This window comes from Papio anubis, chromosome 7, assembly GCF_008728515.1.
Source record: "Papio anubis isolate 15944 chromosome 7, Panubis1.0, whole genome shotgun sequence".
In the NCBI taxonomy this organism is placed as follows: Eukaryota; Metazoa; Chordata; class Mammalia; order Primates; family Cercopithecidae; genus Papio; species Papio anubis.
In genome coordinates, this window is record NC_044982.1 from 145,054,444 (window position 1) to 145,078,671 (window position 24,228).

The window sequence follows — 24,228 nt, forward strand, 5'->3', positions numbered from 1 at the left end:
TGGCCAAGTCCCATGGCTGTGAATTGATGGGGTCGGGACATGAACTTGGCAGTGCTGACTGCAGAGCCCAGGTTCTTCACTCCTGGGCTACGACTGCCACTGCACTGCTTTTATACACACAACAAGTACGTTTGCCGTGCACCTCCCTTTCTCAGAGCAGAAGCGTGAGGCACGATTGCTAGAACAGCATTAGGATTTTTTGTGATCCCAGCATAACTTCGTAGGAACACATTCGTACGGAGTTGTCACCTCGCAGCATGAGCGTGGCACCACAGGGTCTCAATGCTCCTTTCTGTTCTCTTGCCTGCCCCTCACCCCTGGACACTGTCTTTCAGGGAGCAGAGTCCAGCTGTGCACACAAAACCCCAGCCGCCCACTCTTGGGGTGGCCCAGCCAAAGCTCTCCCTCCCCCTCCCCCTCCTCCTCCTCGTCCTTTCTTTTTCAGCCCTCCTGGGCTCCTCGCTTTGCCCCCTTGTATGCCGTGTGGTGACGTCAGTGCATCTCACGGTGGCTTCTCTGTGGCTGCCATGCCTGGCCTCTGCTGTCATGTCAGGAGGCCTGTGGAAAGGCTGTTGCCTTACACACAGGGAGTGAACAGTGTGCAAATTTTGAATCCCTCTGTTAGCCTCACCTGAGAATCTAGGGGGTGGCTGTTTTGGAAAAATGGATATTGAGTGTGAGCTTGTGATTTGGGGAAGAGATCAGCCTCTCCACGGGTATGGTTTGCAGAAAATTGTTTCACGTAGGTGCGATGTGTTCAGCTCTGCCAGATGTCTCGGGCCATGTGGTGGAAAGGATGGGACGGCACTGAGAGACAATCGTTCCTGACGAGAAACGAGGTTCACCACAGATGCGCTCAGAGCCCTGTTCCTACCCCAATTCTAGAGAATTGAATAATGGCACAGTGGGGTTTTTTCCGTGAACTTACAAAGAATGCTTGGTGAGCCTCATGTGCTTTATTCACACAAATCTCCCCGTGTCTGGAGACAGGTAGAAATGGGGGGGCTTCTCTTCCACTAACTTGACCCTTTACTTTTAACGTTATGAGGTTTTTAACTGGGGGTTAAGTTCCACCCCACTGACATCAGAAATAGTAGGTTGCGGTCCAGCCAGCATGCATAGCAGCACGGCCTCAGAATGTCATAACTGCTTTGTGCTTCAACTTTTCCATCTGCAAAAGGATCTCAATATCTTTTCCTATATCTTCCTGGGCCGATTTGAAAATGTAGGAAAGACTGTGTGAAAATCGTGTCCTGAGCCCCTTCAGAGAAAGTGATTTTGAAATGTCAGTATTGGCCGCTGTTACCCAGGGCTGTGCTGTCCACATGTGCGCTGTGGAGGCTGGCCAGGCCTCCCTGTCCTGCATTCCCAGCATTTTTACTTTATGAGTAATCCCCACCACTTCCCCACCGCACGGAAGAATTGAGGTTTTAGCTTTCTGCCCACACAGACGCAGATGTCAGCCATCCATGGTAGCGGAAAAGCAGAGGCATTCTACACTTTCTGCCTTAAACATATGCGGCACCTCACAAAGGTCCAGCCCAGGCCCTGGTGCCCAGGGTGGAAGTAACAAAGCACTTCCTACCATCACGTGTGGAGTTATTCAGTCTGAAAGCTAAAAGGACATCGCCAGACCCTGTCGGGAAGCCACCATTTTCACAGAGGAACCTGAGACCCAGAGCAGGGAGGCCCTTACCCAGAGTCCCATAGCAGATTATCAGGAAACGCTGGGCAGAACTTGAACCCAGGTCTGCTTATCCACAGGCTCGATTTTTCCTCCCCACTCTGCTTCTGTCGGGTGGATGCGAGGGCAGTGACTACGGGGAGAAGGGACCAGGATCAGGAGGAGGAGATGGTATCAGGCAAGTGAGGAACAAGAGAGGCCTAAAGATGCTCAGCCAGGGCCTCCCCTAACCTGGTCGCCTCACCTACTCTCCAGCTCCCCTAGACTCCTAAGCACCTGGAGGATGTTGGGTGTCACAGGTGCCTGCCCCTCCCTGGCCCTAAGGCCATAGGGGACACCAGGCTGGAGGCTAAGTCCCTGGGGCATCAGATGGGGAAACAGGCCCCAGTCCCTCCAGCTGTCATGCTAGGGAATAGGCAGGGAGCTTGGGGCTCTCTAGCCCAGTGGGGCAGTGCACCCTGAAGAAGGCATGGGATTCCCAGGGGGAGAAGCCCAGGATGCTTGGGCAAGGACCAGCATGGAGCGAGGAGATGTGAGGCCCATGGCTTTGGAGCCAGGCTGACCTGGGTTTAAGGCACTGCTCTGAGTGACCCTGAGCATTACTTAACCTCTCTTAGGTTAAGGATAATTCCTTCACCTCATGAGGTCAATATGAGGATCAAATGAGAGGATATTTGTAAGATTCCTACATGTTCAATAAATGTTAGCTGAAATCAAAATGAACAGAAAGGTGGCAGGTGGCAGGTGGCAGCAGGTTCCTGTGCACCTCCCATACCTGTCCCATGGGCCAGCATCCGTTCTCTGTGGCAGGACGGAGGTGCTGTCAATCTCCTCCAAGCTCCTACTTCACAAATGACTTCATTAGCCATCCTCAGTTTCTGTCAGTCTCCTTCAGACCCCCCTTTACAGATGTCAGTAAGCCCAGAGAGGCCAAGGAGCCCCATGGTTGGAGCACTCTGCGATGTCCAGTTTCTGACCCCTCCTTTGATCCGTCTCTTCCAGATTCATGTGCTCACAGCTGCCCAATCAGGTCCTGAAGAGCATCAGCATCATCGACAGCCCCGGCATCCTTTCTGGGGAGAAGCAGCGCATCAGCCGAGGTCAGTGCCTGTCCCCGCCCCTCCCCACCAAGTGCTGGCTGAGGCCCTCTCTGCTGTGAGCAGAGGATTTCTGTCCCTGTCGTATTCTGTCTGTCCTCCAGCACAGCTGTTGGGCAGCTGAAGGGACCCCAGATGTCAACCAGGAGTTCATAGCATCAAAGACTCTGCCCCTCCAGGGGCTTATATTCTGTGACGAAGACGTTTGTCGAGTTACACATGAGTAAATGCAGATGAGGAGTGGGGTGAACACTGGGAGGTATCAGGGTGTGAAGGGACCTGCCTTGGCCTCGGGTTGTTGGGAGAGGCGCCTGGAGGAAACAGCACTGGCTGTAGGATCTGAAGGAGGAGTAGGAATTACCTAAGGGAAGCTCTGGGGGTGGGGAGAGACTGAAGCGTTCAGAGGGGATCTGTGAAGACTAGAAAATGCTTGCGCAGAAGAGGACATCCGGGCTTCTCCAGCCTGCACAAGACAAGGCTGAGGCAACGGCTGCTTCTAGGCCTGCGCTTTGTGGTCAAAACAGATGGGTCTGCTGAGCACGGTGGCTCACGCCTGTAATCCTAGCACTTTGGGAGGCCGAGGCAGGTGGATCAGCTGAGGTGAGGAGTTCAAGACCAGCCTGGCCAACATGGTGAAACCCCATCTCTACTAAAAACACAAAAATTAGCTGGGCATGGTGGCATGCACCTGTAGTCCAAGCTACTTGGGAGGCTGAGGCACGAGAGCTGAACCCAGGAGGCGGAGGTTGCGGAGAGCTGAGATCACACCGCTGCTGCTGCACTCCAGCCTGGGCGAAAGAGCGAAACTCCGTCTAAAAAAAAAAAAAAAACAAAAACAAAAAAACAGGTGGGCCTGCTGTCTCCCTCTGTCCTGCAGGAAGGGGGCATCAGGGGCAGACCAGAGGACAGAGTTGACTTATGGAGAAGAAATGCCTGATCGGGAGGGTCAGGATGGGTTCCTCCCATCACAGGTCCAGAGGCAGCTCAAGTCATTCCCTCACCCTGGCCCTTGAAACAAAGGCGGGTTGCTGGGAGGGAGGAGATGGAGCAGGTGCATCGCTGCCATCACTTCTGGCTGAGAACTCTTCACAACCCCTTGAACAGCAAGTCGGTAGCACCGTGCTGAGAAGTCCGGGCATGCCAAGGTTGAGCAGAAGCCTGTGTGAGGTCACGGTTGCAGGTTACAACCAGGCAGTGAACACCCCACAGCTCACAAAGCAGAAGTGCAGTTACATAGGCCAGCGAGGGTCCCGTGACAGGGGTCAAGAAAGGGATTCCGAGGCCAATAAGCCCTCCTTTCTCTTGGCATTTTGGGAATGCCATCTCTGCTGCTCCGTGGCCCGCAGAGAGCTCAGGACTGCGCTGAGCCAAGGCCTCCCAGGGGTTCGCCTGCTGTGCCTTCACTGTTTCAGTCAGGGACTTGCCAGGTATGAAGCGCCATTAAGGCCACCCTTCCCCTTCCCGGGCCTCCAAGAACCTTGCAATTATTTGTAAAAAAAAAAAAAAAAAAACAGGTTGATGCTGTTCTTCTCTCATAAATATCTTGTTTGCTTTATTTTCTATTAGAAAAGTATAGATGTTTGTTGCAAAGGATTCAGTCAATGAATAAGAATGTAAAAAAAACTCACTGTCACAGATCACAATTATTAATGGTTTTCTCTCACTTCTTAGAGACTTTTTCCTATGCATATGCAAACACATTTCTAATAGAAATGGGATTACCATGCACATTTTCTACAACTTGATTTTTCCTCATAACAGTCTATCTTGGACATCATTCCATGCCAGTATATTCAGATTATTTCATTTGTTTCAATAGCTGCTTGGGTTCCATTAAAGGGACATAATATAGTTCATTTTGCGGATTTGTGGACATCATGATTGTTAATACTTTTTTATGCTTAGTGCTGTATACGGTCATCTTTTTATGTGTATCTCTATACCTCAGTGCCAATCAATTTTTTTGTAAGAGTCTGTTTAGGAGCATTAATTTAGCCCCAGAAAGGTTGCTCTGCAGATAGTATGTTTTGTTTTAACAGGAAAATAAAGCAGGCTCATGTTCCACAGCTATTCTGAGCTGCCCATGTTTCACTACTTCTCCATTTCTGACTGAATATGCTGGAGAAATATGTGGTCTTGGTAACTCTTTCTTTTTACCTCTAAATTTTAAGGCCTCCAGGTTTTGACTGCCACCATATGCATTTGTCCTCATTGGTAGGCCTTTAGCCAACTCTGTTCCCCCGTGTGTTGCAGCGTCTCTCCTTTGCTTAGTAATCGTGTCTTTCAAACTGTAGCTCCCTTACAGTGGTGTTGACACATGGATTAATGCTTCCAAAATGCTTTGAAGATCAGTTCTTTGTATCACTTTATAATATGATCTGACTCATATCCTGGTCTGACTTACCGTGGCATGTATTTACTCACATCCTATACACAGAAATAGCATATAGGTTCCAGCCAGTCGGCGGTCCCTGCCACACTGATGGACACAGCAACAGGTGGGGAAGGACCCAGAGCCACAAGCGATGACAGCACGACGGGCCACAGCCGTGGTTCCCAAGCCCGGTGCCACACAGTGTTAGGGGCACAGCTGGTGATGAAAGTCACTCAGCTGACATTTTCAACACATTTACCCCAAAGAATACGTAGTGTTGTAAAGCAGCTTCAGCTCAAACGATCGCAAACAGTGCCGCATTCTCACATAGGCTCACACCTACACCCAGCTTCATAAGACCAGCTTCGTAAGACCACAGCCCCACCTTTGCCAGAAATTAACGTCAACATGGGATAATAGACTGGGTACAAATTGTGACCCCACAAGATGTTTAAAGCATCCCCCACTGACTTCACTGGCGGGTCTTTGCCTCCTTTACGGGCCTCATGCCTGGGAAGGAGGAAAGGTGGCCGCTGGTGTGCTGCCCTCCAGTGCTCTGCCTTTCCCCTTTGTGCAGTTGATGATTAACCCTCAAAAGCTGGGCACAGTGGCTGGGCACAGTGGCTCACGCCTGTAATCCCAGCACTTTGGGAGGCCGAGGCAGGAGGATCACTTGAGTTCAGGAGTTCAAGACCAGCTTGGCCACCATAGTGAGACCTCATGTCTATTTATTAAAAAAAAAAAAAAAAAATACATAGCGTTCCAGGGGAGTAAATGTCATCTAAATCTCCTGTTTAGGAGCTGTATAAATGAAACTCATGAGGGCAATTGATTTTGGAGCAATTTTTACTGTGCTACTCCATATGAAAACTCCTTACCCCTCAAATGTTCCTTAGCTCAAATTACAGTTAGCAGAAAGTCTTCTTTTTTTTTTTTTTTTTTTTTTTTTTTGAGACAGAGTCTTGCTCTGTCACCCAGCCTGGAGTGCAATGGCATGATATCGGCTCACTGCAGCCTCCGCCTCCCAGGTTCAAGCGATTGTTCTGCCTCAGCCTCCCGAGTAGCTGGGAAAACAGGTGCCCACCGCCACATTCAGCTAATTTTTGTATTTTTAGAAGTGACGGGGTTTCATGATGTTGTCCAGGCTGGTCTCAAACTCCTGACCTCAGGTGATCCGCCCGCCTCGGCCTCCCAAAGTGCTGGGATTACAGGCGTGAGCCACTGCACCTGGCCATTAGCAGAAAATCTTTAAGGACAACAGACTAGGTTAGTTTAGTTACTAACCTGTAGTTTTCCTGGCTGACGTGAAGTGTTGAATTCCCATCAAGCAAGGATAAAAATGTTCTCATATATTTATAATAATATTCTGATCAAGTAATAGCTTCCCAAAAGTCCTACAAACATTTCTTCTTTTCTTGTATTTTAGTAGCCAATGAAAGAATGTTTAGATTTCTGCGGTTTTCTAAATTGCTGTCTTGAAGTGTGTAGGTAAATCTGAGTTGGTTCACTCTTCAGAACATCCTTTGCCCTTGACCATAGTAGCCAGGTGTTTGACTCTGCGATGAGAAGAAAGAGCACCTTTATCCACACACATAGCATTTTCCTTCCCACTCGACCTCTTATCATGCTGGCCCCTGAAATACTGTTTCCTAGAATACTATTGAGCTCATGCTGAACGTAAACATAATCTAGGATTTATTTCTAGAGTTAGCATGAACACAAGTGTGTTCCCAGCTACTTAGGACAAGCCTCTGGATTCTGACTCCAATCGTAACATCCTTTGAAAAATTATAATGTAGCAACTGGTATGCTTGTCCATCTATTTAGCACATGGCATGTTCAAGGTGCTGTTTTAGCCACAGATTATTCCTATGGTTTCTTGAGAATATGAGGTTTTGTGTAGCCTTCAATAGACTTGATTTTAGTAACAAAAATAGTGCAGCTTTTCCCTTTTAAAAATTTAAATAACTCTAGAAGGAAAAAACTCTATCTAAATTCTGTAACAGATCGACTTATTCTCTCAGGAACAACAGCTGTCAAATGAAAATTCGAGAGTGTCTTTTCCTGATGTTTAAGCCCTTGCCTCTTAATCCCAGCCTATTCATTATAAACCAATGAATAGAACTGAGAAGACAATGAAAAACTAAAAGGACAGAAAACGCCCTGCTAGTAAAAGTTGGAGACAGTAATAGTACATGAAACCGGGAGGATCTAACTGCACTTCAGATGACATGACAGGCCATAACAGAAGCTCAGAATCACTGATTACCATTTTAACATTTATATACAGACATCTTTAAGTCCCCCTAGGCAATGTTAAGGAAAGTCCTCAAGCACCAAAAAGGTGCCTGAGTAGTGATACAAACAGGAACAGGCTGTTTCAAGGGTCTGCTGACACAGCTGAGGGGCTCAAACGCGCTACAGGTTGAACATCTTTAAACTGAAAACTGAAAATCCAAAATGCTCCAAAATCCAAAACTTTTTGACATGATGCCACCAGTGGAAAATTCTACATCTGACTTCCTGTGACAGGGCACAATCCAAACTTTGTTTCATGCACAAAATTATTTTAAATGTTCTATAAAATTACCTTTAGGCCATCTGTAGATGGTGTCTATGAAGCATAAGTGAATTTTGTGTTTAGGCTTGGGTCCCATTCCCAAGCTCTCTCATTATATACATGCAGGTATTCCCAAATCAGAAAATCTGAAATGCAAAGCACTTCCAGTCCCAACCTTTTCGGATAAGGTTTCCTCAACCCATATCTCAGAAGAATCGACAGAGCTAGGAAACGGGGCCTGGACATCCAAGCTGTGACTAAGAGGGGTGCAGAAAAAAATGAAAAAGGCACCAAGAGACCACAATGAGGGAAGTACAAACGCATCTACTTTTGAACTTTGAAGACAAAAGACCGGATTTTGAAGCTTGCCCAGGAAAGGAGAGAGAACAGTTACAGATGTCCAGATAAGAATGACTTCCCCTCTCGGCTTTGGTAACAAGAAGGATTTGAGAGGAAAACACACACATATGCAAAAAAGGAATGACAGGCAATAACAGAAGCTTTTTTCCTAAGAGACCAGGAACCCTCAGTTCCCTTCCTTTGGTCTATGTGTCTGTCCTTCCGAAGGGCTGTTGTTGATGAGAGCCCGGCTGGAGAGATGGGCAAGCTCGCTGGCCAGCCAAGGCAGGGTGCTGTGGGCCGGTGTGCAGATAAAGTGAGACGAAGACATGACACTCTTACCACAGCCTCTGCCTGGCGCAGAGTCAAGGGAGAGATAACCGTGGCTGCCCTTCCTGTCGGTATCTCTTCTAGACAGCAGAAAGAGTGTATGAAACAACAGAGAGAGATATGTGAGTTCAGGGCCCTTGGAGGAAAGGGAGCTGTGTGTGTGGCTGGAACACGGGTCCACGGCAGGTGGTGCACGTGGCAGTAGACTCGAATTTGTCCTGAAGGCCACATGGAATACTGAGGGGTAGGAGGTATGGGAGGATGTGGTAGAGAATTCTATAGAATAGAACATGCAGCCACAGGCTCGATCATGAAGCCATTTTTGTATTTAGAGTTTGCATTCAGTGACCTGACTGTGAGCTTTGTCTGGATTTGGCAGTGACAGAAAAGTGTCCATCCCTGGAGGGGGGGCCCAGGCCTGCTGATTTGTTGGCAGATCCTGTTTTCCAGCCAGGGCTAAGGCCGGTCTGAGGCTGGGTTGTGAGGTCCTGGACATCACTAGCCACTTGGGCCTCTAGCAGGAAATCCTGATTTCTTTTTGTTTCGGGGAAGTTTTGACAAACGCATCCAGACTCCTTTTCCGTTGGTGCCACGGGAAATTCCACACCACAAGTGTTGCTGCTTCCGGCCCTGATGTGAGCATATTACCACCATGACTCACAGCAGCATTCGCCAGCCCTGGCAGCTATTTTGAGTTTTTGTTAATGTATCAAATGCATTATTGATTGTGAGAAATGACTGTTTTTATCTAAACTTGAGACCTAGAGTTTTACATGAAAAGAAAAGTTTTATTTGATGGGGAGAAGGACACTTCACTTACTTTGCGTATAGAGCATTTCTTTTTTATGTTTATGATATAAAACATTTCATGGGATACCTCAGACATTGGGATACAGAGATTAATCAGAGAAAAACATTTGCTCCTTACTCTTTTGAGTAATAATAATAATAGCTAATACTCTGATAGTGCATTAAGTGCTTTCCACATATTATTAACTCATTTGCTCCTCACAAAAACTCTGTGAGGTAGGAGCAGTTATCCCATTTTATAGAAGAGAAGACTGAGGCACAGAGAGCCTAAGTAATTTGCTGACAATCATGTAGCAAGTATGGTAGCTTGTCTTAAAAGATGCTGCCTCCTCCCACCACCACGCCAAGACCCGTGCCTCCCAGCATTCGTGCCTTGGGAGTTTTCTGTCCATGCGTCTGGATTGACCTTCTAACTCACTTTTGGTTAGTAGAATTCTGCAGAAGTGATACTTCATGATTTCCTAAGTCTAGGTCATAAGAAGTCCTGCAGGTTCCACCTAAATCTGTTCAAGTGTTCATTATGTGGGAAGCCAACTGCCATCTAAAAAGTCCAACAGTAGTTGTCATACTGTGACTGAGGCCGCCATATTGTGAGGGAAGCCCAAGCTAGCCACAGGGAGAGGCCAAGCGGCCCAGGCAGCCTGCTTGCCTGGTCCAGCTGAGCTGTGAGTGAAGGGGCCATCACAGAACCAGCTCAACTGGGCTGTCAGGTGACTCCAGCCCCAACTGCCATCTGACTATCACCTTCTGACAGACCCCAAGCAAGAACCCAACTGAGCTCAGTCAACCCACAGAACCACAGAGAAAATAGAAGTTATTGTTTAAGCCACTACATTTTAAGGTGGCTGATGACCAAAATAGCCAACAAGTGGTTGAATGGGATTTAAACCAGGCCGTCTGGTTCCAGAGTGCATGCTGTTAACCACAAGAGACGTGGATGCAAACCAGGGCAAAATGCAGCTGCCAGTCACACACCTGGAGAAGGCAGCAAACCCCATGAGAAAATGTAACTGATGCTTTCCCCCAACAACATCAAATCTTCTATTTTTTTTCCTTTAGCAATTTTTGGTGATAATTTTGCTTGGAAAAGAGTACACACTACCTTGCATTCTCACTCATAGGACAGTGGAAAGGCGAAAGAGGTTTTCTTATGTCGAATGTCTGCTGTGCATCCCACTCTGCTAGGTGCCCTCTGGTCAATTTCTTAAGCACCTACTACGTGTCAGGTACCAGGTGCCTTAGGTTTCACAGCAACAGTGAGACCTCATGGCTGCCTTCATGAAGCATGCACTGGGGGAGATAGAGGAGCCAAAACACAAAACAAATGCACCTGAAACAAAGACATGTCCCACAGCAAGGGGTGGGCAGTCAGGGAGGGCTCTCTGAGGAGGTGGCATTTAGGCTGGACATAAAGAATGGAGGGTTTGCCTGGCAGAGAGTTGGGGGAAGAGCTCTGCAGCAGGAGGAGCTGCATCGGCAAAGGCAGAGGGTAGGTGAGACCTGGCAGGTTCGGGGAATGCGGAGGCTAGGGAGCAGCCAGGAAGTGGTGGGTGATGAGATCAGGAGGCCCCCCGCCACCTGCTATGAGCTGTAGGCCCTGGGGAAGTGCATAGATTTTTCTCTGAGAGTGCCAGGAAGCCACTGAAGGATTGTCTCTTTCAACCTTCTATTGATTACCTAGAATTATTAGGAATGTCCAGGTCTTCCTGTACTGGGCAGGAACAGCCCTGGGCCTGCCACTGAGTTCTCTGGGCGCGTTTGGTTGCTGGTTTTTCTCTTCCCTTGGGCCATGCGATTGCTGTCATTTCCTTCTGTGTTATACGTGTGGCATACGTGTTCTAGGCCAGCCTGTCCCTGCTGCTCCCTTCTGCACTGGAGTCCACATGGCTGCAAATGATGCTCAGAAGACTAGCGCAGTGAGCCCCAGGGTCCACAGACAGTTATCACCTGGGGAGCTGTTAAAATGCTGCTTCAACCAGGCAGAAGGGCTCACACCTGTAATCCTAGAACTTGAGGCCGAAGTGAGAGGATCACTTGAGGGCAGGAGTTCCAGACCATCCTGGGCAACATAGAGAGACCCAGTCTCTACAAAAAATAAAATAAATTAGTTGAGTGTGGTGGTGAGTTCCTGTAGTCCTGTCTCCTTGGGAGGCTGAGTCAAGAGGATCCCTTGAGCCCAGTAGTTTGAGGTTGCAGTGAGCTATAATTGTGCCACTGTACTCCAGCCTGGGTAACAGAGCAAGACACCATTTATTAAAAAAAAAAACAAAACTGCTTCCTGGTACACGGTTCAGGGACATATGGGCAGGGTCCAGAGGGTTCTGATACGGGGGGCCCATTTTGAGGAATCTGGGTTAGGGCTGAGCCACCACTCCTGAGCCTGAGCCTATCCCTCCTACATACCCTGCCATCCCCAAAACAAGTGAAAGAAGGGGCTGGCAAACTTGGAGAACCTACCGAAACCGACCTGGGCTTTGTCCTGCATCTCTGTGTGCCCCAGTGTAAAGGCTGCCCTCTCAGAGAACAGAGGGGAGGACTTGAATGAGAGAGATGACAGGGTGGGGCAGGCTGTGTGACTAACCAGCCTCCTCCCAGGGCAGGGCTTTGGAAGGAAGCAGAGGTGGCTGCCCCGCAGGAGTCACCAAGTGACCCAGTCGGCCTCACGGGCGTCTGACAGGGAGGGTGTGAGGCCTGATGCTGGGTCCTCTGCCTGTGCCTCACTGCTTGCAGGAGCACCCCTGCCTAGCCCACTTCGGAAGCTAGGATTTTTAGAAACCCCTAACGAAAATAAAGAAGGAATTTTTTTTTAAGTTTTCAGGTGCATTTTGAAACATTTAATAACCTTCCCTGGTGTTATGGGGACGTTCCTGTTACACAGCCTCAATCCCTGTTGCTAGAGGTGGTAAAGCCCCTCTCCCTCCTAATCACTGGGCACCAGTGGAGAACCCCCAGCCTAGAAGGTGGGAGGGAAGGATTATAAATGCAGGATTCTAGGTGGAAGAGAGGTAGTAGGCAGTCCATGCCGAGAAACACTGGCCAGGCACGTTTCTCCCTGTCCCCGGCTCTTTCTCTCACCAGCTAGGCGACCTGGGCGAGTTACTTCCCCTCTTGGAGCTTCATTTTCCCCTGCTCTAAAACAGGGGAAAGTACTTTCTCTCGGACAGTGGGATCTTACAAGGATCTGAATGATCTGTGTTCATACCTAAGTGCTCCATAGATATCAGCTGTTCCTGTTATCTATGAAGCACAGAGTGGGAGGGAAACAGCAAAAGGCCCTGCCCAGGATACACAGGTGGCTCGAATTCAGGTTTCATGTACCTGTGCCCGGCAGGCATCTCGACCATCCAAACAAGCCGGAGGATGTGGAAACGCTGAAAATAACAAGGCTTTCAGGGAGCGTCTGTGTTTTCCTTAGAAAGACGGAGGGAGGTGGGGAGATGCAGGCACACTCCTGTGGGCCCTGGAGGAGGCTGACCTGAGCTTGAATCCCAGCATGGGGCCCTGTGAGCCTCTTTCCACTTTCATAAAGTAAGGGAATTTTCCTTCCCAGGGTTGTTTTGAAGATACCATGTGTAAACCATTTAACGTGGATCATGATTAATAACTGGTGATAGGGGCGGTCATGATTCATGTTATAGAACTGGGGTGGTCCCAGAATAGACGGGCCCAGCTCAGAGGGCCCGCTCGGCCAAGCGCTCAGCATTTCTCAGGGGAGGGCAGAGGATGGCCGAGTCCTGGGACTCGGACAAGGGCCTTACTCTTCAGGAGATCAAAAGCAGGGGCGGTGAGGGTACGTGAAGTATTTGGGTCTGACCATAGAGCTACGGAAAGCCACGAGAATGCAGGCAAGGACTGGAGCTGGGAAACCTGCTGAAGAGAATGACCTGGGAGTGGTGTTCTGTGGCTGAGGGGCCCGGCTTCTGTCACTCCTCCAATTCTTTTTGCCATAATCCTCTTTCTTGTATCTAGGGATATTTCTCACATGTGCCCTGATGCAGTTTCCTCAAGAAACCTCCATTCACCTGTAATCTTAGTCTCTTTCTCAAAGTCACCTCCAGCTGGAATCCAAATCAAGATACAAAACACAGATCAGACCATGTATGCAGTGTTTCACCTTTTTCTGAAGCGCCCTGCAGTGGGTACGTGTGTGTGTGCTTGGGACAAAAGGCTACAAAAAGATAGTGAAGATTGTCCCACCCATATCCCCCAGTTTCTCTCCCAGAGCAGACCCTGTCTGCAGACCCTGGGGCTCCTCCCAGCTCACCCACCCACTCCCATGGAGCCCTGGCAGGATTCACTCCACTGCCCTGTGTCGTGATTTTCCCACTTGTAGTAAATCTTGGAGCTTGTCCTTGTCTGTACTTTGGAGCTGCCTCCCACAGTCCATCATATAGATGGACCAGAATTAATAGGTGGCATCCTTTTGGTGGGTGACATTCAGGCTCTTCCTAATCTTTTGCTGTTACAAACAGTGCCACAGTGGATGTAGACAGGTTAGCATGTATAGTGCAAGTGTATACAGTTGGCACAATGTGCAAATGTATCTTGAAAAGTGCCGAGTAGGGAGGAGCTTTAAAAAAAAGAAATTGCTGGCCGGGTGCAGTGTCTCATGCCTGTAATCCCAGCACTTTGGGAGGCTGAGACAGGCGGATCACAAGGTCAGGAGTTTGAGACCAGCCTGACCAACATAGTGAAACCCCATCTCTACTAAAAATATAAAAATTAGCTGGGCGTGGTGGCTCATGCCTGTAATCCCAGCTACTCAGGAAGCTGAGGCAGGAGAATCACGTGAACCCGGGAGGCAGAGGTTGCAGTGAGCCGAGATTGCACCACTGCACTCCAGCCTAGGTGACAGAGCTAGACTCTGCCTCAAAAAAAAAAAAAAAAAGAAAAAAAATCGCTGAGTAGATTTTAAGTGTTCTTACCACAACAAAACAAGTATGTGAAGTAATGCATATGTTAATTAGCTCAATTTAGCCATTTCACAATGAATGCCTATTTTATTTTGTTTTATTTTAATTTAATTTTACTTTATTTTATGTTTTATTTTATTTTGAGACAGGATCTCGAGGCTCTGTTGCCCAGGCTGAAGTGCAGTGGCATGATCACAGCTCACTGCAGCCTTGACCTCCTGGGTTCAAGTGATCCTCCCACCTCAGCCTCCCGAGTAGCTGAGACTACAGGTGCATGCCACCATGCCCAGCTAATGTTTTGTATTTTTTGTACAGATGGGATTTCACCTTGTTGCCCAGGCTGGTCTCAAACTCCTAGGCTCAAGTGATTCACCTGCCTCTGCCTCCCAAAGTGCTGGGATTGCAGGCATGAGCCACTGTACCCAGCCTCAGTGTATACATATTTCAAAACAGCATGTTGGACATGATAAATATATACAATTTTTCTTTATCGATGTAAAAAAATAAATGAAATAGAGACTAATCCAAAAAATGTGCAGATGTAACTCTAAGATGCATTCCTAGAAGTGGAATTTTGGAATCAAAAGGAACCGTGGTCTTTTTCTGTTAGCTGGTGCCAAAGATGCCACTGTGGAAGGCACGCCCGTTGACACGCCCACCATCTCATTACAATTCTAATTTTCATTCCTCATGGTTAGTGTGGTTGAACGTCTTTTCATATATACCTTTCTAAAGTATTTCCTTTTCTGGAGGTATTTGACTGTTTTGAAATACTGTTGGTAACTACATGGACTTCTTTTAGCAAATAAGTGAGTCATTTTTTTTATAAGGAGCCCCGTGTGGATTCCCATGGTTCCCACTGACTGGGTCTTTCTTTCCATCTGTGATGTAAGCCCAGAAATGACTGTCTCTGAGTAATAGTTTGGCTTGAGGAGCCGGTTAGCTGATAACTTAATTGCTAGAGCTGGTCTGCAGAGCTGGCTGTTGTCCACAAGCATGCAGGACACTTGTGCAATGCCAAGATGTTTGAAAAGAGGAACAGGGCAGGGCGAGGGGCAGGGTCTTCAGGTCAGAAGTTGCTTTCCAGCTCTTCTTGACCCCAGTTGTCATCCCCTTGGTTTAACATTTCTCTTTAGAAAACTGTAACCTGAAGAAACATTACCTTTGCCCTTCTGAACCACAGAATGACAAGATGCATTGTCACGGTCAAAGCCTTGTTTATAAATGTTTGGCCTCATCACCTTTGGGTGGAGTCTGTTGGCATTTCGCCTCAAGAAAATTCAGTGCAAGTAATGTTTGCCAAGCTAACTCCGGCTGATTTATAGACATATTGTATGAGACTTTCTTGGCTGACTTATACACAAAGCCCACTTGAAAAATGAGGAATGGGGCCGGGCGCGGTGGCTCAAGCCTGTAATCCCAGCACTTTGGGAGGCTGAGACGGGTGGATCACGAGGTCAGGAGATCGAGACCATCCTGGCTAACACGGTGAAACCCTGTCTCTACTAAAAAAAAAAAATACAAAAAACTAGCCGGGTGAGTTGGCGGGCGCCTGTAGTCCCAGCTACTCGGGAGGCTGAGGCAGGAGAATGGCGTAAACCCGGGAGGCGGAGCTTGCAGTGAGCTGAGATCCGGCTACTGCACTCCAGCCCGGGCGACAGAGCGAGACTCCGTCTCAAAAAAAAAAAAAGAAAAGAAAAATGAGGAATGGACAATTTCCATGTGCGTGACACGGGATTCCTGGATCTGTTCATCCTAATATATAACAATATCAGAAGGTTAGATGGGGTGACTTCTTAAGCATCCTTGGAAGTCATTCATTCCACAACCCTTCCTCAGATAGTTTGTTTCAGTATAGGGTTGTTTGGAATTGGATGACAATAAGTTAAACTTTAGGGCAACTAATTACACCTATAGAAACATTCAAGGACCATTGGCCGGGTGCGGTGGCTCACGCCTCTAATCCCAGCACTTTGGGAGGCCAAGACGGGCAGATCACGAGGTCAGGAGATCAAGACCATCCTGGCTAACACGGTGAAACCCCGTCTCTATAATAATACAAAAAATTATCTGGGCGTGGTGTCGGGCACCTGTAGTCCTAGCTACTCGGGAGGCTGAGGCAGGAGAATGGCATCAACCCGGGAGGCGGAGCTTGCAGTGAGCCGAGATTGCGCCACTGCACTCCAGCCTGGGTGATAAGCGAGACTCCATCTCAAAAGACAAACAAACAAACAAACAAAAGAAGAAACATTCAAGGACCTTCAAATCTGCCCAAATGCTATAGCACATGAATCCAGTGGAAGGGATGTAATAAAATGAAACTTATGGTTTGATAATGGTGTCATTTAGAGTTGTTCATTCAGTATTCCTGTAGCCATCTGAAGAGTCATCTTAGGCTGGCACCGTAACTAGTTCGTGTCTGTACTATACAGATGCTGAGCTAAATCGATTTTCCTGGGAATTTGACTTTTTATTTCAAAGAAGCTTACTGTTTGGAACCACCGTATATAGCTAAAATTTAAGATCCAGAAAGAATCCTTATTGATCATCTGACTCACAGCTATAGAAACTGAGGCCCAGCAGAATGCAATGGTTAAGCCAGGCTCCAGGACTTACAGGATTTTCTTGTTACGTTTTTTACCAACTTCCCTCTCCAGCAAACAGCCTAAAATGACTGATAATACCGAGTTGCTGTCTTTCTCCAGGGCTCAGCCTTCTTTAAATGGGCCTGCTTCTTCATCTGATATTTCATCTGAGATGGAAAGTGAGATATGAAACCCAATTTTCCCTTTCACTTGGTCACATGCCCAGAAGCAGCAGTGTTCAGTGGCCTGAGTAATGGCCTGGAACCTTCCTCTGTTCCCATGGTCTGTGGCGTGGCATGAACCTGTGAAATGGGGCTCTCCCGCCCTTGCCCTGGAGGGGCCTTCAGGGACAAGTGGCTCACCCATCTGTTATTGTCACAACATCCCCCAGAGGAAGGAGGGACAGGCTGTGAGGTTAGCTTGTTTATTTTATGAGGAAACAGGCACAGAAAAATTAATTTACAGAGTTTTGGGCAAAATCCCAAAGGAACGAGGAGTGGGAAGAGCAGAGAGCAGATAAACAGCACAACGCCGTCCCGGGCACGCCTGGTTCTTGCTTTTACTTAAAGTAGGTTCAGTGGCCACACCCACTTCAGGCTAGGTACCGGGAGACAACCTTCGGGGTTTTCTGGTAGCCAGTTACATTCTCCGAGAGGTGGCCATTACCAGCTGAAAGCTTTGAGGTGAACTCACATCCAGCCTCTGCAAAAGGAGCCTGGGAACCTGTGTTCCCTCTGGACAGTCTCCCAGACCGGGTTTGGTATCAGCCCCTCCCCGCCACTGCCCTGCGTCTGGTCAGCTGGGGAGAAGGGGGCAGGGAGGAGAGAAGGCCGGTGGGGCAGAGCCATTCATTCTGTGGCTTATTTTGTCATCAGCAGTTCCCATTGCTCCCGCTGATTGGGGGCCGCCTCTTCCTCGGGGGGTGTAGTTGCTGAGATACTGCTTCCCCCTCAGGGTGGTGCTCGGCACACCCAGCATAGCCTCTGGCAGGAAAGTGCTGGAATTACCTTCACCAAAAGCGCCATTGTAGAAGAAAAAGAACAACCTCCTCAATAATAATGCAAGTGGGCCAATCATTTTTACAATATGCATATTTGTTTTCTTGATATAAAAATAATATATATTCATGGTAGAACACTTAGAAAAACACAAATCGAAAAGGAGAAAATAAAGTACAGTCACCTCTGATTCTACCATCCTGGTGCACATATGGTGCAGCGCAGTGGGTGAAAGCACAGGCTCTGGGATCCGAGACCCTCGGTTTGAATCTGGGCTCCCCTGAGAAACAGCTGTGTGCCTTGGATCGGTTATTTAACCTCTCTGAGTCTTTTTTCTTCCCCTGTAAAATGGGGGTAATAAAAGTACCTACTTCGTGGGATTGTTGCAGGGATTACAAGATTGTAGTGATAATGGAGCTCACAGGGCAATGCAGGAATGTAGTAAGAGCTAAGTAAATATTTACTGCAGTTATTGATTTATAGCTATCATTTTGCTCTCAGCCAGGAGGACATTTTCAGAAGCAACCTTTTCTAGTTGCAAAGTAAACTCAGCCTGGAAACAATGCAGAGACTCCTTGTCCTGAAGTGACTGTTATTATTAACTAAAGGGACTCTTTTCGAAAGTGCATTTATAATAAATACCTGATTGATCCCAGGTAGTTGATGTTTACTTTGAGATGATTTACACTTCCCCACTTAGTAACAACCCTTTTTAGAAACGCATACCACTATTTAAGCAACTAACCCTGCCAAATTGCTAAAAATCGTTACATTTCTTGTTCAAGTGAATTCACTTGATCAATTTTACTGTATTATATTGTGATAAGAACACTTATGAAATCTACCCTCTTTACACATTTTTAACTATCCATTACAAGCACAATGTGGCTATAGGCACAGTGTGGTCCCACAGATCTCTAGAACTTACTCATCTTGCCGAACTGAAATTTTATGCCGGTTGATTACCAAAGCCCCATTTCCTTCTCCCCACAGCCTCTGGCAGTCACAGTTCCCCTCTCTGATTTTGTGTGTTTGACTATTTTACATGTCTTATACAAGTGGAATTAGGTATATCTGTCCTTCTGTGATGGGCTTATTTCACTCAGCATGTTTTTTTCCTCAAGGGCCATCCATGTTGTTGCATATTGCAGAATTTCTTTTTTAAGGCTGGATAGTATTCCACTGGGTGTGTACACCACATTTTCTCTATCCATTCATTCATTGATGGATGCTTTTGTTATTTCTACATCTTGGCTATTGCCATTAAGTGTCCATCAATGAATGAATGGATAAAGAAATTATGCCAATAATGCTGAAGTCAACATGGGTGTGCAGATATCTCTTCAAAGTCCTGATTTCAGTTCTTTTGGACAAATACCCAAAGTGGGATTGCTGGATGATACGATAGTTCCATTTTTAATTTTTGGAGGAATAAACCAAATGTCTTGAACACCTACTGTGTTCAGTAGTAATTCCAGGGCTTGTAGTGGTGAATATAATAAGGAGTGGAGTCTCTACCCTCAGAATTTCTGTCTTATAATCAGCAAATTTATATACCATTTCAGAGTATAAGTGCTACAAAGGAAATTCATTAAAGCCATAAGACTCTGTCCCCCAGGAACCTGATTTGATCGTGTGAGGCATCTGCAGTGGGCCTTTGGGTTACAGACACAGTGAAGACTTGGCCCTGCTCTCAGGCTGCGACAGACCCCATCAGGAGGAAACAGGAAAGGCAGTTCTGTTCACTGGGTGGGGAAGGCCACCCAGAGGAAGGTGCCCCAGAGGGATGAGTGGCTGTAGATGGAGAAGAGGAAAGGGCATTCCAGGCAGAAAGAAAGGCCTGGGCAAGGGTGTGGAGACAGGGAAGTACAGGATGCTACTGGGGAATAGCAGACAGCCCAGTGTGGTTTGTGCAGTGGAGAGGGTGGGGCTTAGTAGGAGACTATGGGCAAAGGTTGAGAGTTGAGGCAGAGGCCAGTCATGGAGAATCTGTTCTGTAAACATTTATTTTAGAAGTAATCAGGGACACTCACAGTTTTGGAGATTATCTCTGGGTTCTAAGAAGGGGTGGGGATGGAACCTGGATTGGTGAGGATGGAACAAGAAGGCACTCTTGGTGCCTGTCTTGGGCTGGCTGCTCACTGCACTGGGTGCTGGAGGGACACAAAGGTGAACATGAAGCCAGGAGAGCCTGGGGTTGCACAGACAGAGCCACACAGAAAGTGCTGGGGGCAGGGGTAGGAATGCCCACATGGAACTGGAGCTGCTAACTCTGGGAGGGGTGGGCAGGGCCTCGAAAAGAGGAGAGATTTGAGCAGAGTCAGGCAGTGTTCCGTCACCACCACAGGCAAGTGGCCCTGCCCACCGCAGGAGTGGGAGGAGGGACATGGCAGGAGGGGCCCAGCTGCATTTCTGCCTGTGCTCCATTGCCTTGCATCCTTTCATTGATACACATCTATCTTCCTTCCTTCCTTGCTTGCTTGCTTGCTTGCTTGCTTTGCTTTGTTTTCTTTTCCTTCTTTCTTTCTTTCTTGCTTTCTTTCTCTTCTTTTTCTTTCTTTCTTTCTTTCTTTCTTTCTTTCTTTCTTTCTTTCTCTCTCTCTCTCTCTCTCTCTCTTTCTTTCTTTCTTTCTTTCTTTCTTTCTTTCTTTCTTTCTTTCTTTTTTCTTGCTTTCTTTTCTTTCTTTCTTTTCTTTCAATATAGACAGGGCCACACTCATCCAGGTTGGTCTTGAACTCCTGGGCTCAAGTGATCCTCTTGCCTTGGCCTCCCAAAGTGCTGGGATTACAGGTCTGAGCCACCACACCTGGCCATAGACACACATCTTGTTTAAAACTCGTAATTAGAAACTGGCTCTGAAAATAAATTTAAGCATTATTTTTGTCTTGTTCTATTAAAAATAGACTGCCAAATTTGACCTGAGCCAGGGAGCAACTGTTCTAACCCCTTATACCATTTCCTGGTGGTTCTTTCTCCAGCCAGGATGGAGGACCACAGTTTCCACAGGGGCTGTGACGGGAAGCCCTTGATTGGGTAGAAGGGGCTCCTTCCTTCCTGCCCCCTCCCTTTGTTCCCAGAACGTAGAGCCGGGAATGCCAATCTGGGATCTTCCGCAGGGCAGATTCTTTCTCCTAGTTCCCCAAGCTGTGCAGCTTTTGGGTCCTTTGGCAAAGAAAGAAACTATATTTTGAAACAACAGGACTAATTACATCTCTTTTTTGTTCCATACTAATACAGTTTTCACTGGAAGGTCTTAAAGAATTGAAATTTCTATTGCATGAATAAGTGTTGAAAATATACTGAGCACTGTGGGATGGTTCTATGGTTATGTTGAGTCCTGCGCCCACAACACACACTCGTACGTGCAAACACACATAGGTCCAGATCGGTCCATGCCCCAGGCCACGTTGCATTGTGCCTCGCTGAAACCAATTCTCACAAACTTGGGGCATTCTCACTCCTGATCTGTCACCATGAGAGGCTCTCATCACTTTGGCCAGAAATCAGGATGCAGGTTAGCCGCTTCGAGTGGTTCTTAAGGCCGATTTCCTCTAAAGCTTTAAGACTTCTACCTTAGCTTCGTTCATCTCCATATACAGCCAGCTTAGGTATGTAGCCCCTTGATGAACAGATTTCAACTTCCTGGTCCATTCAGCAGTTTGTGGAGATGTGTATCTTTAAACAAGTTTAGCAGCCTTGGGTTTTTTCTTTCTTTTCTTCCTATTTACTTTTGCTTTTTAAGTCAATTTTGTAGAAGTATAACATATGATTAAATGCACCTTTGTTTTTTTTTGAGATGGAGTCTCTCCCTGTCACCTAGGCTGGAGTACAGTGGTACAGTCTCGGCTCACTGCAACCTTCGCCTCCCGGGTTCAAGCGATTCTCCTGCCTCAGCCTCCCGAGTAGCTGGGATTACAGGTACCCGCCAAAAATTAGCCTGGCTAATTTTTGTATTTTTAGTAGAGACAGGGTTTCACCAAGTTGGCCAGGCTGATCTCGAACTCTTGACCTCAGGCAGTCCACCCGCCTCGACCTCTCAAAATGCTGGGATTACAGGCATGAAAAATGCATCTATTTTATCTAATTGTACAGTTTGGTCAATTTGACACATTTGCATACTCATGTGACCACGGCCATCATCAAGTTATAGAAACTTTCCGTCACCCTGAGACGCTCCCTGTTTGTCCGTTCCACTCACCAGCTGGGCTCCCGTCACAGCCAGCCACTGCCTGCTTTCTGTCACCATAGTTTAGCTTTGCCTGTTTTAAAATCTCATAGGAATGGAATCCCCCAGAAAGCACCCTCTGGTGTCTGTCTTCTTTCACTCAGCATAATGTGTCTGACATTCAGCCATGCAGTTCATTCAGCAGTTCATTCCTCTTCACGGCTGAGTGGTATTCCACTGAATAGTTGTGCCACCGTGTATCCATCCCATCCCGTTGAGGGACATTGGGATCACATCCAGTTTGGGGCTTATAGAAGTGTGTCCCTCGGTGACCATTCCAACCACGTCCTAGACACTCCATGATTACTCACCAATCCATTTTTCACTTTTGTCTTTGAAGTGTCTTGTAAAATTCCAAGATGTTCAGTGTACTCTCAATGTCCAGAGACATGTGTTCCAAAAGATTGTTTAAAGCCAGTATTGGGAATTTTGAACAGATTTTTTCACAGAAAACATTCAGTCCTCTCAGAAGCATTGACTGAGACCTTCTCCTAGTCAGCACTGTTCTGGGCTGTGGCCAGCAGGTAAGAAGGCCTACCCTTATGGCTCACAGCCCAGCAGGGTTGTGGGACTCCTGTAGGATCCCAGAAGAACAGGGGCCGCTTCTCAGAGGACACAGAGCTTGGTCTCAAAGGCTGAGTCTGAGCTGTTGTGTCTCTACCCAGCACTGAACACCAGGTGGATGCACCTATGAACTGGGCTGTCTGTAAGAACTGAACAATGCACATCCAGACCAAACACAGTCCACTCAGAATTGTAAAAACACTATATAGGCCAGGCACGGTGGCTCACACCTGTAATCCCACCCCTTTGGGAGGCTGAGGCAGGAGGATCACCTGAGCCCAGGAGTTTGAGAGCAGCCTGGTCAACATGGTGAGACCCATCTCTATAAAAAATTGTTTTAAAAATTAGCAAGGCATGGTGACGCACACCTGTGATCCCAGCTACTTGGGAGGCTGAGTCAGGAAAATTACTGACACCAGGGAAGTCAAGGCTGCAGTGAGCCATAATCACCCCACTGTGCTCCAGCCCACATGACAGAGTGAGACCCTGTCTTAAAACAAAGGTCAGGTGTGGTGGCTCACACCTATAATCCCAGCACTTTGGGAGGCCGAGGCAGGTGGATCACGAGGTCAGGAGATCAAGACCATCCTAGCCAACACGTTGAAACCCCGTCTCTACTGAAAATACAAAAAATTAGCCAGGCGTGGTGGCTGTGCCTGTAGTCCCAGCTACTCAGGAGGCTGAGGCAGGAGAATGGCGTGAACCCAGGAAGCAGAGCTTGTATTGAGCTGAGATTGCACCACTGCACTCCAGCCTGGGCAACAGTGCATGACATCTCAAAAAAAAAAAAAGAAAAAAGAAAAAAAAAAAAAAAAACGCTATGTAGACCAAACAAAACAGCAGCTGAGCACCACATTCAGTCTGAGGCCTGTTGGTTTCCAACCTTGTTCTAAGTGATCGCTTCCTTCACAGGCCTAGTTAGCACTGCGTAGCTAACCTCTAGTGTTCCTGGGAACCTAACCACCCTCTAGTAGAACCTTTGGAAATATTCATTATTTTTATCCTTCTGGGTACAAACGTGTGCCCTGCTTTATCCCAGCCAGCGTGGGTATGTACAGGACTTTCCTGAGCTGGGGAGTGTCTGTGATTAAAATCATAGATTCAGTTGAGGAGCAAAGCTTTAAGACCTGCTGGTAGGAAAGGAAGGCCACTGGGCTTCTGTGAGTCTGCTGCTCCATTGACCGCAGATGAGCAGCGTTTTTGTTCCCTTGGTATCTTGTTATCTTCTTCTGAGCACTGATTCTCTCACTCATCAAGCATTGGTGCACTGTCACCTTCACCCTAAATAATTTTCTTTCCTTCTATAACCGCAGACTGTGCTTCTCCCACAAATATTTCTTGCATCCCCACTGTGTGCCAGGCACTGGATGCAAAGATTTTTAAAATAACCAGTAGATAGCATTTTGGACCGCTTTCTAGATGCCAAGGTGATTCTAAATGCTTCACTTATATGAACTCTGCAGCTCCTGAGGCCTGTGGATACTATTATCAGTCCTAGCGTAGCCCTAAGACACTATTATTACAGATGAGGAAATGAAGCACAGAGAGGTGAAGTAACTTGCCCAAGGTCACAGAACTAGTAAGTGATGGAGCCGGGAAGGTCCCAGGCAGTCTGGGTCCAGGGCCCACATTGTCCACCACTATCTTGTGTGACCATGATGAAGACATGGTTCCTACGGTTAGAGAATATATAATCTAATGAGAGAGACCAGCCCATCCCTCTGATTTTAATACCCTGTGTGAAGTGG

The 24,228-nt window shown here is 47.4% G+C and overlaps 1 protein-coding gene across 1 annotated transcript in view; it reads left to right on the plus strand.

Moving 5' to 3' along the window:
- The window catches only part of EHD4 (EH domain containing 4), a 74,229-nt gene that overhangs the window by 25,670 nt on the left and 24,331 nt on the right, over positions 1–24,228 (plus strand). Inside the window, exon 3 of the mRNA XM_003900818.5 lies at positions 2,687–2,784. Coding sequence (XP_003900867.1) covers positions 2,687–2,784 — 98 coding nt within the window. The remainder of the gene's footprint in view (positions 1–2,686; positions 2,785–24,228) is intronic.